This window comes from Blennius ocellaris (assembly GCF_963422515.1).
Source record: "Blennius ocellaris genome assembly, chromosome: 7".
Taxonomy (NCBI): Eukaryota; Metazoa; Chordata; class Actinopteri; order Blenniiformes; family Blenniidae; genus Blennius; species Blennius ocellaris.
In genome coordinates, this window is record NC_137656.1 from 21,219,698 (window position 1) to 21,233,231 (window position 13,534).

Sequence of the window (13,534 nt, forward strand, 5' to 3'; positions counted from 1 at the left end):
GAGTCGATGTACTTAGAAATGCACACACACTCATAAACATTCACAAATGCACAGGCATAAAGGCAGTCATAACTGTTTTGAATAATTGATTGCCGGTGAAATTGCGTAGCTCTTGGGTTTCCATGCAATCATTGTTCCTGTTTCGGGTCGATGGGTGACGAGGAAAAGTAAACTTCTCATGTGAGTTACTCATCATGTAGCAGCCCCCTCTGAGCACCCACGCTCGCATGCACACCTGGACACGCTGCATCTCCATCTCAGAGGCGGAGGATGCAGGGGAGGCACCAGTGAAAGTCTGCAGCTCCATTCCTTTTCATCTCACATGACCTCTGGATGCTCCGCTGACAATTGGAGGAGACACAGGACCATGAGAGGACGATGCCTCGAGACGGTCTGATCATCTCTGAGAATGACAGTAAGACACTGCTGATATATTAATTTTCACACCTTAACATACGAGGGCATTTATACAATCAGGAAGTACAATGGAGATGAAAATTGTAAAAAGATTTACTGAGAACTATCCTTTGTTTATGTCAACAGCTGCATCAAATGTATAGTTCAACTGATTTCAGTTGAATTGTCACAATGATTTTTTTATCCGTTCTTTTGGAAAATATTCAGATTTATTGGGTTCTAATATTAATAAATGTGAAGACATGTAAGCAATACAGATATACTAACCAACAAATGATTTGAACAAAATAAAATCACTAAAACTCGTAACAACTGACCACTATCAGGTGCATTGTTGCTCCATTCTCACTCCACTGAATATTTTGGAGCTGGCTTCTGGCCTTTGGCTGTCTTCCCCATACTTGTGGGCACAGCCACCCCGTCTCCCTTCATTAGGCCATTGTTTGTCCTCCTTTGTGTCCCTCTACTGCATGCGGCCATAATGACCCGAGTGCTGGCCACTCCGGTTACAGTAAGGACACATATCAAAAGGCCGACTACATATATATCAGTTCATGCTGTCAGGGTCCCCTTTGTTTTCCTCTTTATCCCCCTTTATTGCAGTACAATAGTGCCAGGTACACAATGCGATAGGTCAGGCTATGCCAGAGAAAGGGGGACACATGGTATTGAAGATATATCAAAGCTGAGGGGATTTATAAAGGTCAGGAGAAAATTGGATATAAGGCGCAGGACTAATTGCAAAAACTAAAACGTATTTTCATAAAAGAGTAAAAAAAAAACGACAGCCATGACTCAATTCATGAAAACTAAATAACACATGAAGTCATTCTAAATTTCTCATTTGAGAGTTACCATGATTAATAATTTAATCTGAACCTAAAAACCAGGCCAGTCTCTGGCTTTAAGCCACTTCCTACAGTTGGCATACAGTTTATATCATAGCAGTGTGAAATATCATGTTTTATCAAGTTTTACTTGACAGAATCACTGTTGTTATGCATTTGTTACAAAATTGTACACTATATCGTTGTGATTTCAATTTAATTTCACAGTAAACACAAGTATACTGTTTTACCTTTGGCAGTGGTCACTCCTACTGTGCAGCTCATCTTTCTTAATTGCCATCAAATATAAAACTTCCCCTTGTAAGTCAAATAATAATTATTTGAAGTTAAGCAAAACAGGTTTTTTTTTATTGTGGCAAAACTGAATAGAAAAGCAAAACAGTAAGCCGGAACTTAAGAACAGTGTTTTTTCTTCCAGACGTGAATGTTGACAGTAAAATCATTTACCCTCCACAGTTGACATTGGACTGGATTTGGCAGGTGAGTCCACTCCTTCAGTCTTGATGCAATAACGTGTGTTTGATAGTTTGCTTACAAGTCACTGAAACCTGCACCTTTACTCTTACTACTGCAACAAGGATTTAAACCTGTGACCCCTCTAACCAAAGTCTAATGTGATCCACCACCAGCAGAGAAAAACACTTCAGTTGTTATTATTCGCTCATTTTTCGTAGTCTTCAACATGTTTGTACAACAAAAGGGATGTTTAATGATGTTAGATATTAGATCCCTATTATTAAGTTGCTAATCTGTAGTTTCTAAAAATTATACAAGTGACAGATAAAAAAAACTTCAAGATAACTTGGTAGTTGTGGGTTTATGGCACCAAAAACAGCATCAAAAAGATTTAAGTGACAATAATATAACAGAGATTGAGTGTGTGAACCGTCTTTTTTAATTACAGGTGACCAAGATGAAGGGTTGTCTTTCCAGGAAAGACATGGCAGGGAAAAACCCAGAGGAAAGAGAAGAGAAGGTGAGAGAGAGAAAAAGAGGAAGGGAAATGGACGGCGGAGCGAGTCATCGAGAAGCAAAGATGGGGACGAAGAGTTGCCACCCAGGCCAGAGAAAAGAGAGAAGAGCAAGCGAAAAAGAGCAAAGCACAAACATGAAACATTTGAAGAGAGAGACGAGGCGGATGAGTCTCAGAAAACAAGTGAAAAATTGATAAAAAAGAAAAATGTAAAAAATAAAAAGTCAAGAAAAATGGAAGAGGAGGGAGAAGGAGAAGCGAAAGAGAGAAATGAAAAAGAGAGAAAGAAACATGGGAGTGTCAGTAAAGGGGAGAAGAAGGATGACAGGAGGAAACAGCCAGACAAAGTGCAAGAGGTGAAGAAAAAGAAGAAGAAAGTGGTTGAAACAAGGTAAAGTCATTTCTTAAACCTTTGTCTGTAACAAAACACATTGAGGCATTTGATGCAGCCTGTTGTCGATGCTTCAGTTCAGAGCAGGAGACAAGTGAAGTTAATGATGATGAAGACGAGGAAAAAGAAGAGGAAGAGGTAAGACCTGAATGTTTGTCACCCGAAGAACTGGAGAAGCTGAAAGAGGCTGTGGACGAGAGGAAGAAACTGATCCAAAGTCTGAGGGGAAAACCCTGGCCGATGAAAAAGAAACTTGTCACTTTAAGGTTTGTTCGTTCCTTAATACTGTATTACAATAACAAATCCCCTGAGTTTCCGAGTTTAGATTCAATCGTCAGTATCTCATAAAGTATTTTCCTTCTAATAGGGAGTCTCAGGAGTTTGTCGAGAAATATGAAGGAGCCTTGGGGAAAGGGAAAGGCAGGAAGCTCTATGCATACAAAGTCATGATGACAAAGGTAAGGAATCAGTCTTAGTGGGGCATTTATAAAATAACCTGAATAATCTGAATGAAAGCATGATTGATTTTTTCTTTTTTTTTTTAATTCACGTCATCAGAAATGGATGAAGTTTGAACGAGACTTTGAAAACTTCAAAACTGCCAGCATCCCTTGGGAGATGAAAATAAAGGAGATTGAAAGTTGGTTTCAGTTTGAGTTCACACAACAATGCAGGACACTGGATGGACTCAGATTTAAAATATTTACAGGTCCCATATATAGTTCTGCTCCCGTTTCTCTTCACCCCCTCAGGTCATTTTGGCTCATCAGTCGCCTCTTACTTCATCTTCCTGAGGTGGATGTATGGCATCAATATGATTTTGTTTGGTTTGACCTTTGGCCTTGTTATGGTACCAGAGGTAAGCTGCTTTTGTTTTTTACAGCATAGTTTTCTGGAGTTGCATCAGTAGATGTATTTGTTCTTACCTCTCTTCATTTCTTATATCTAACAGGCGTTAATGGGACGGCCGTATGGAAGCATCCCGAGAAAGACCGTACCGAGAGCTGAGGCGGGAAGTGCCATGGACTTTGCCGTCTTGTGGGACTTTGGGGTCAGTTGATTTATTATTAGTATTTTTTTTTTAATCAGGTACCTATTCCTATGTATTAATGATGGTATCACACTGACGACACAACTTCACAGGGTTACGCTCAGTATTCAGTACTCTTCTACGGTTTCTACAACAACCAGCGTGCCATTGGCTGGCTCAAGTTTCGAATGCCCCTGTCATACTTTCTGGTTGGCGTGGGAACGGTGGCTTACAGTTACATGGTGGTCATAAGAACGTACGTTTATTAAAGTCACAAACAGTTAATGAGTCTGCCTTATCGGCACAGTAACCCCGGGTTGTGTCTTCACTTTTATTTATAGCATGGCCCGTAACGCCAACGAGTCTGGGGTTGGCGATGACAACAGCTTTAATTTTAGCTGGAAAATGTTCACCAGCTGGGATTACCTGATCGGAAACACGGAGACCGCAGATAATAAGTTTGCCTCCATCACCACCATCTTCAAGGTAGGTGCAGGAAACTGCTCCGAATGGGTCAACCAAGGTCAACTGCTCCACTCCTACTGGACATCCATCATCCACCCATCAATAGATATAGTTGTCTTGTACCAGTTCTATGTAACTGATGACAAATGATAAGAGATGCAATGAAAACCACAATTGAATCTCGAGTTTGACCTCTGCTGCAGGAAGCAATCTTGGAGGAGCAAGAGAGTCGGAAGGATGACAACATCCACCTGACTCGTTTCCTGCGCGTGTTGGCCAACTTTCTGGTTTTGTGCTGTTTGGCTGGAAGTGGATACCTCATTTACTTTGTGGTGCGTCGCTCTCAGAAGTTTGCCCTCGATGGACTGGAGAATCACACCTGGTGGGAAAGAAATGAGGTGAATATTAAAAACAGATATGAGATGGAATACGAGATGGATATGAGATGGATTTGGCTTCAGGGTAACATTTGTATTTAATTACAGACCACAGTGTTCTGCAGCTTTTCTTATATGCACATTGAAAGGACTTTTGGAGAAAAAATATTTGGGCATGTGCTACATCTGAATCTATCTTATGACAATTTTCAATTTTGACAAGCTGTTGGACGCTCATAAGGAAAAAAAATAAGTACAACTTAAATTTCAATACAAGAAAAAACAACTCATACTGTATGTGTATGAGCGATTGTAATTACTAAGCCTGGCTGTTTGACAAATAAACAAAATATTACTAACATGTAAATAGCTTTTTTGCAGTACTCACAATACATCGAAATAAGAAAAAAATGTATTACCACTACACTCCTACATGTTAGTTTATTGTGAAACCGTTTTAAATTCTTTGAGACTAAGATTATTCACATATGTTCTATAGGTGAATATGGTCATGTCATTACTGGGGATGTTCTGCCCCATGCTGTTTGACGTCATCAGCACCCTGGAGAACTACCACCCTCGTGTCGCGCTGCAGTGGCAGCTCGGTCGCATCTTTGCTCTCTTCCTGGGAAACCTCTACACCTTCATCATTGCGCTCATGGATGAGATCAATCTTAAAGTGAGAAACCATACACACATATGAAAACTAGAGATTGTGAAGGTGCCGTAAAATTAACCTGAAGTGTCTCTTTCAAGAGAGAAGAGGAGAAGATTGTAAAGTTTAATATAACTATGTGGGAATCCAGTCTGTACAATGTCACGACATCAGAAAATAGCACTGCTCCACCCGTCACTATTCACCCTGCTGATGTACCCAGAGGGCCCTGCTGGGAGACCATGGTGGGGCAGGTCAGTGTGTGTTTGTGTGTGTGTGTGTGTGTGTGTGTGTGTGTGTGTGTGTGTGTGTGTGTGTGTGTGTGTGTGTGTGTGTGTGTGTGTGTGTGTGTGTGTGCGTGTGTGCGTGTGTAAACTGTTACATAACTGTAATGCAATTGTAATTACATCATGAAACAGTATGTGGAATCAATTTGCTGACCAAAATCAAATACCGTATAATACAATATCATAACACTATTATAACAAAGCAGTGATTTTATAAAGTTATTTATTTTAGACAATGTGACAATTAAAGGGTTATTCTACATACAGATGCATTATTCTCTTACAAATGCATGTGAAACAGATGGCATTTCAATCTTTCACAAATTAACCGAACGACCAAGTTAAGCAATAAAGTTTAGCTTATTGTGGGATCTGGGATTTGACCTCAGTGGCTTTGAATTTCAATGGGATTGTATTGTAATACTGTGTTCATTGTGAGCCTTATAGACAGTTACAGACTCTATTACCATTTCAAAGGGACAGTGCAGTCTTTCTTTTCTTATTTTCTTAAAACTTTAGCTTTCTTGTTGTTTGGGTGCCTTAGAGTTGTTTATGTCCAAGTTGAAGGAGATCCATGCTAGTCAGGCCTTTGCTGATATTACATGCAGACACTCTTATATTTTACTGACATATTTGATTTGTTTTTTTTGCAGGAGTTTGTACGACTAATTATATCTGACACCATGACAACATACATCACGCTGCTTATAGGTGATTTCTTGAGAGCCGTACTTGTTCGTTTCCTTAACTATTGCTGGTGCTGGGATCTTGAGGCTGGATTTGTGAGTCATTTGTTCTCTAAAGTTTATTTGCTATAATACGTTTGCTTTTATTTTTCGGGAGCTGAAATTTAAGCTCAGGTTTGGTAGGAAAACTGACTGCTGTTTTCTTCTGTACCGTTGCCAAAAGCCTTCCTACTCTGAGTTTGATGTAAGTGGGAATGTCCTGGGCTTGATCTTCAATCAAGGAATGATATGGTAAGAAATGTTGTTACTTGAATTAATTCAAGACGTCGACGTTAGTTTTTAGTTTTCAATCGGAAGCATTGATGTTGGCTAATGAGAACTTTGCTCTCAAAGCTTCATCTCATATCTTACAGGATGGGTGCTTTCTATGCTCCCTGCCTGCCTGCCCTGAATGTCCTCCGCCTTCACGTCTCCATGTACCTGCAGTGTTGGGCAGTGATGTGTTGCAATGTGCCACAAGAAAGGGTCTTCAAAGCCTCGGGCTCCAACAACTTTTACATGGCCATGCTGCTCGTCATTCTATTTCTGTCGACTCTTCCTGCCATCTACACCATCGTCACCATCCCCCCCTCCTTTGACTGTGGGCCCTTCAGGTAAGCATGAGGACCGCCGGCTTTTCAAAATATGAACACCTCCATGTCAGCCACCAGCATTCGCCCTTCAACAGTGGCAAGAACCGCATGTTCGACGTGATCCAGGAGACGCTGGAGTCTGACTTCCCGGCCTGGTTCAGTAAAGTGTTCAGCTACGCCTCGAACCCTGGACTGGTGCTGCCTTTCATCTTGCTCATGGTGTGAGTCAACAGCACATCATATGAATGCAATGGATGCTGTACGCTGAGAAATAGACTGTGTATTTTGACTATGGCGCCAGTGTTACTTCTTTAGTCACTAAGTTCTATGTTCTTTGATTGTAAGTATCTCCCCTTTGCTCTGACAGACTGGCCATTTATTATTTGCAATCCACATCTAAAAGCTACAAAGAAGCTAATGTGGAACTGAAGAAGAAACTGCAAACGGTAAGTTTGCACATTTAAGTTTTGTTAACCAGCCACATGTTTGAATATACACTCATATTTCGCTTAATTAAAAGGTATAAAGTACTTTGATTTCAATTGGGATATCAGTCGCTCTGAATCTGTCATACTTTATTGATGCACAATAAAAAACAACAACACTTGAGGCCACTACTGAATCTAATAGGCCACTATTAGAACTACTGAAGCCACAGCACATAGTGTGCTGTGGCTTCAGTAGTTCTAATAGCAGCGTCAATCCAGCAGAGAGCAGCAGTGTCCCACATGGCAGCTCCTTTTAATCTGCAATCTTCCGTATGGAGAAGGTGGCGTCACCTCAATTAAAGCAACACAGTTTTAATTGCATTCCGTAAATATATTATTGTAAAATATATTAAGATAGTTGCTGTTTTTTTTATTAAAATTTTTTTTTAGCAAAACGAGGAAAATAAGAAGAAGAACAAACGAGCGGCACTGAAGGCACAGATGGATTTAGAGGAGGCCCGAAAAGCAGCAACAGAACAAAAGAAGAACAAAGTTTCACCAAGAGACCAAGAGGGTGAGAGAAAATACACCTAGAAAATAGACCAAAAGGAAATATACCAATAGAGTAACACAGAGGTTTGAGTATGACAAAATGGATTGGAAGGTTATTTTGGAAAATCTAAGAAAAATGACACATTTTGTGAACTTGATAAAGTTTCAACTTGCTTACATGACGTATTGATAATCCCAACAGAGTTTAATTAACCATTTCATTACTGGCTCCAGCAGATGGTGATGAAAAGCACGGCAGCAGGCTGTACCACAGTAAAAATGGACGAAACCCTCCTGATGGAGGCAAGGAGCGCCACCTGGAGGCCACTGGAGCCCATTTCCCCAGTACCCGTCACCAAGGAGCTCCTGGTTACTTGCCTGGTTTCCCTTGTCAAAATGAGCCCAGGATGTACAGGGTGCCAAGCCCGCAGAGACACTGAGGAAATACTCGTCGCACTTTTCAGAGTAATTCCTCTTAGGAATATAAACTGGAGATGAAAACCTCGATATAATGGCTCTTGGTGTAATTTCCTCTTCAGAATAAATATAAATGTACTTTTCTTTGAAACTGTGTTACAGTATAAAACAAAACTAAGTATTTCAATTTGCAGTTCAGTCATCTCCTACAAAGTGTACGCTAGAGTGAGTTGCATTACATTAGTTCAATTCATCTTGTCCAGTGTTGATATTTAGCTGCTAATACATTTGCAGAAAACTACATAAAGAACAATAGAACAAAGCAAACGTTCTTTAGAGATTTGGGTCACATTAACATGATAAGGATTTGTCGGCTGCACATGCATGATGGGAATGTCCCATCCCACACCCCAAAGACTGTCTATTGGTGTGAGGCTGAGTTACTGGGGCCACTGGAGTGCAGTGAAGTCTTTATCACTTAGCAGGAGCCATAGTTGGAGATTTTTCATGGCACAGAAAATCATCCTGCTGGAAGTAGTAGAAGATCAGTAGACTGTGATCATAAAGGAGTGGACATGGTCAACAACAATACTCCTGTGTCATAAAAACAATGCTAAATTGATATTAAGGTGCTGAAACTGTTATAGAAATGATTCTCTCACACCAACACTCTAACAGCAGCAGCCTGAACCGTTGATACGAGACAGTACAGATCCAAGCCTTCATTATGTTGATTCTATTCTAACAGCACCATCAAAATGGTGCAGCAGAAATTAACCCACGCCAACACCAGTTAGACTTTTACATTCTTCAATTATCCATTTCCAATTTTTGTGAGTGTGTGAACAGTTTTGTGTTCTGCGCTGATAGGGTGGCTCCTGGCGTGGTCTTCTGCTGTAGACCATCACCTTCAGGGTTGAATGTCGGTTATAGCAAGTAGTGATTAGAGATACGTTTGCCATTATATCACTTTGAACCGGTCTGTTTATTCTTCTTTGATCTCTGGCATTAAGAAGATATTTTCTTTGTCAATCCTTGAGATAGTTGTGCATGGAAATCCTAGTAGATCTGCATTTTTTGTAAAAGCCATTCAACTTTTACATCTTCTGATCTTCCGACACACAGACACAGAATATTCAAACATACCCAGGCACGCACAGGTACCAAGTAAAGTAACAATATCAGAGGTGAGCGCATTGCTTGCTATACTGATCTCCACATGAGCTTTGCTTCTGATGCTTTCATTTCACAGCCACTTCTGACTGTTTTCTTTGTGTCGTTATTATAACTGCACTACTGCTAGTCTCTGAAGATAAGAGGACATAGACAAACTGGCTACATTTGAATGTCACTCCTCAACTTTACAGATCCTCTTTCTGAACAAAATACTTAAGTCATGTTGAAAGCTAAAATAATTAAAGCCCCATTATTTTCCTCGTTGACTCCTAAAACATTAAGCTGTCGTTTGAACTGTGACTGGGCCAAAGTTTTAAACTATTCATTAGACATGGATGCCATTTAACTTAGTAAACCAGGTTCAAATGAATCCTTACTTCATCATTGGCTTGGGTTACATGCTGAAATTGAATCTGTTTTTTGCATCAATCTATTATAAATATACTCTGTGAGTTTACAATAACAAAGGGGTGAAAGCGTTTTTCTTTGGTGAGCATAATGAAATAATTGAATCCAAGTCAAACGTTCAGATTTGACTTTCACCATGTCACAGATGTCGGACTCGCTTTATCTGATAAGTAAATGGCGATATTGTGTGTCACAAAGGCAGATTGTTGTCTGCCCTGCTGAAAAAGAGCTCAATTGTAGGTCAGATACACATCCGTCTGTCTAAATCTCAGAAGACAACATGTCAGTGAGCTCATAATGCTACTGACGTTTCATTACGGTGCCATCAGCCCCTTTTTCATTAACACTCATGATAAATTCATGGAAGGAAAGCATTAAGTTTTAATCCTGCAGTTATCGGAGATCCAGAGAATGGACTAATTCCTAATGTTACAAAATGGCAAATCAAGTTATTCAGACAAAATATTGACAAGGAAGAACCAGTGTGCTTCTTCCTTACCATAATCTGTCGCTTTTCATTAAAGAGAAAGAAGAACATCAATCTCTGTGAAAGGGAAGAGGCAGAGAACAGTTTTATTTACATCTGAAGGTGAATATTTTTTACGAGACATTGTTTACTAATGAATTACAACACAACTTAAGGTTCGATGAAACAGATTTTATTGATGATATCATTTGTATTTGCTTTATTTAAGTTTGAAAGTGTGCGCACATCACTGTCAAACCAAATCAATAGTCAACCTCTCACATCCAAAGAAGACAAAACTAAGCGCGTAAAAAGCCCCTTCAAAAGTCTTGCGTAAGTCTTCCCTCTTTCTCACTGTAAATAAATGCTCTTTTTCTCCTCAAAAGAGAGAAAAAAATCCTATAGCAAAGGAATAATACTTCTTTGAGTAGTACTTGATACTTCATCAAACAGGAATCAAAACACTTTGCAAGTCATCTGTTTGTGTGATATTGAACCCAGGATGTGTTCAACGTGGCCCCATTATACACACAAATCCTGAATACATGTCTTTTCAAGGTCTTTTGATGTCTAGTATGTGAGATGAATGTTCTCACCACTCATTTCGTTTAATAAATCAAGCATAACCTCTGTTGTTCCAGCCGATTTCCTTTTAACAGGAACTAGTAGACCTTTAACCAACTGATTTAAAAACATTTTAAACACTTCTATGCAGCAATAATTTGAATTCACTGGTAAAGGTTTCAACTTGGGCCATTGAAATGCTTCTAGAGATGCGTACCGAACTTCCACCAACTGTTTTTCACGAAGAAAGTCAATATTCAAAAACCTCCTGCATTTTGTCAAATTGCGTAATGTGGCCTGCAGCCATCCTCGTCTCCTTTTGTGATGCTGGACTCTCATAGTTTACTATCAATTCAGCAATTTAATGAGGTGAATTACTCATAATGTACTACTTAGAATGTTATGGTCATTATGCTGTCAACTCCTTCCAGGCTGAAGTGGATCCTTCTATATATTCTGGTAAATTTACGTTTTCAAACAAAATCTGTTTTGCAGCCATTTCATATTAATATAAAATACAGAGTTTTGTTCAAAGTGGAAACATTGAATTTTGAAATGTTGGATGATTACAATGAAATATTGTATTACGTCTCAAACACCTTTCAACTCCTGTCAGTCCTCCTGCTATTTAGCCCCACTGCTGGTTAAATCTCATATTCCAGTGCTGTGCGATTAGTTGAGCTTTATCTGCTTCATTAAAATGTTTTTATATCATATTTTTTCTCCACAGGCATAGACGGAAATATAGGATCAATGCTGTTTTGGGGCCACCATTGAGACATAGTAAGTGTTCTGTCTAAATCATTCAAAACAACAAGTCAGCAAGCTCATAATACCACTGACATTAGATTACAGTGTCAGTCAAAGTCACTTCCATTGATGCTGGAGATCAATACATGGAAAGTAAGCATTAAGAATTAATCACGCAGTTATCTGAGATCCAGACAACAGACTTCACCCTTTTGCTTTCTTCTTTTACCAGGAGCCAAAAAGTGTCAAAGTGTCACCTTATTTCTCGAAGACTGGTGAGACCTTGCAAAGTAAAAAAAACAAACAAAAAAAACCCCCTGTGCCTCTTCTTTTCTTCTTCTTTGCAGACTGCTCTGCCATAATCAGCCTCACGTGTTATCCATTACAGTAAGGTAATATCAACCACTTCGTGCCCCCGCTTTTCAACCTCTCACTGGAGTTGTGCCAGGGCTTCATCCCGGTCTCTCTCCATGTGGCGGGAAACTGAGCCATGACAGGCTGCCCATTACTGGATATCTCAATGTCTTATTCACTAATGGTAATGATGAGAGGATTGATGTGCTGCCGTGTTACAGGCACTGATTTGACTGCTGGGACGATATCCAGTTTTGCTTTAGGGAGGGAAGATTGGTGCTGAGCCTTAGTGTTGAAAGTTACAGATGGATCTCAAGCATCGTCCTTAAGCGTATGTACATTATAGCACAAGAGAAGAGTGACACTGACGAAAAAGGAAGTGAGATCCAGGAGATCAACCATGATTAAAGGCTGGGTTTGTTTTTCACTCAATTCTTCAAGCTGTCATTCGTGTAACCCGCACAGAAGTGCACCATCTCCTGTTTCCTTCTGAATTTTTCAAAAGGTCAGATCTAACGTTTGACCATAACCACACAACTAGTGCATGAAGCACATTGAACACTGTTCATACACCCGGACTCACTTTCACCTTATTGATCATTTCATTTCTCCTCTTTTTTCCCAAATGTCTGTTGGCCAGCATAAAGCATAAAGGCAGAAAATCATTCTCAAAGGACATACAACAACACGATTAATAAAGGATTGGTTTTGTTTGAGTTTTGTTAACAGAATCTATTGTTCCATGTTGCTAAAAGCTTTTATTAAAATATATTGACTTTGACAAAACACTTGCCATATTTTAGTTTGCTTTTAATTCGGTGCTCTGATAATGCCATCGTCGCCATTGTGAGCAATGAGTACCAGTCATTTTCTATTTCTGTAAGTCTATCAGTATTGTTTTTACAATCCAGTAATCAGCTTGTCCCACAAAAAGAGACTGTACAGTGTTTATATAGTGACGTGTTTCACTTTTCACTCAGGATTACTTAAGCTTTCATCCAATATTAATGCGGCCTGCCCTGTATGTCATCCTTGCTCGGGTGACACCTCATCCCTCCATGAGTAAATAACATTGTCTTCCAGCTTCTGGTTTCCTGTTATCGTTTCAAGCTGCATATAACAATGATGCATTTTAATCATCACAATCTATTTCAGGTTAACTCCAAGAATGAAGTGCATATGTTCCCTAATTCCTCAAGTCAGTGAAATATTTATTAACATTTTGAGTGACAGGCCTATTGTGTGACAGATTCCGTTTTTTTTCTCCTCGAGCTCCTGATTATCATCTAATGGACTGTGTGTCTCTGACGGTCGTCAAGGAGCCCGCTCTCTGAACAGCTCAACAGAGACACACCTGTTCCTACCTGGGTGTGTGTGTGTGTGTGTGTGTGTGTGTGTGTGTGTGTGTGTGTGTGTGTGTGTGTGTGTGTGTGTGTGTGTGTGTGTGTGTGTGTGTGTGTGTTATGTATCCTGGCTTTTTGACATTGTAGCTTCCCCGTGTCACAGCTGCCAGCACGGAGCAACACAAGGATGGAGATGAGACAGAAAGTCAATTGAACTACGTGGAGCAAAGGAGTCTACAAATATCTCAGCGGAGTCCTGTGAAGAATGCCTCCAAAGAGGAAAAACCATGTTTCAGTTAAGGTTGAGGATGGTGA

At 39.8% G+C, this 13,534-nt stretch overlaps 1 protein-coding gene across 1 annotated transcript; it reads left to right on the forward strand.

The window, feature by feature from the left end:
- Positions 1–227: 227 nt before the first annotated feature.
- On the forward strand, positions 228–13,519 carry tmc1 (transmembrane channel-like 1; the record flags this gene model as incomplete). Its single annotated transcript, XM_080499202.1, has 23 exons — positions 228–287; positions 355–415; positions 1,684–1,745; positions 2,170–2,241; positions 2,448–2,629; positions 2,707–2,895; positions 2,997–3,087; positions 3,188–3,269; positions 3,382–3,488; positions 3,582–3,680; positions 3,773–3,915; positions 4,001–4,145; positions 4,328–4,522; positions 5,001–5,180; positions 5,258–5,410; positions 6,097–6,225; positions 6,353–6,420; positions 6,543–6,782; positions 6,857–6,982; positions 7,129–7,207; positions 7,640–7,763; positions 7,976–8,086; positions 13,383–13,519. The coding sequence occupies 23 exons, from the start codon at positions 228–230 to the stop codon at positions 13,517–13,519; spliced, it is 2,835 nt and encodes a 944-aa protein (XP_080355328.1).
- Between the last annotated feature and the right edge of the window lie 15 nt (positions 13,520–13,534).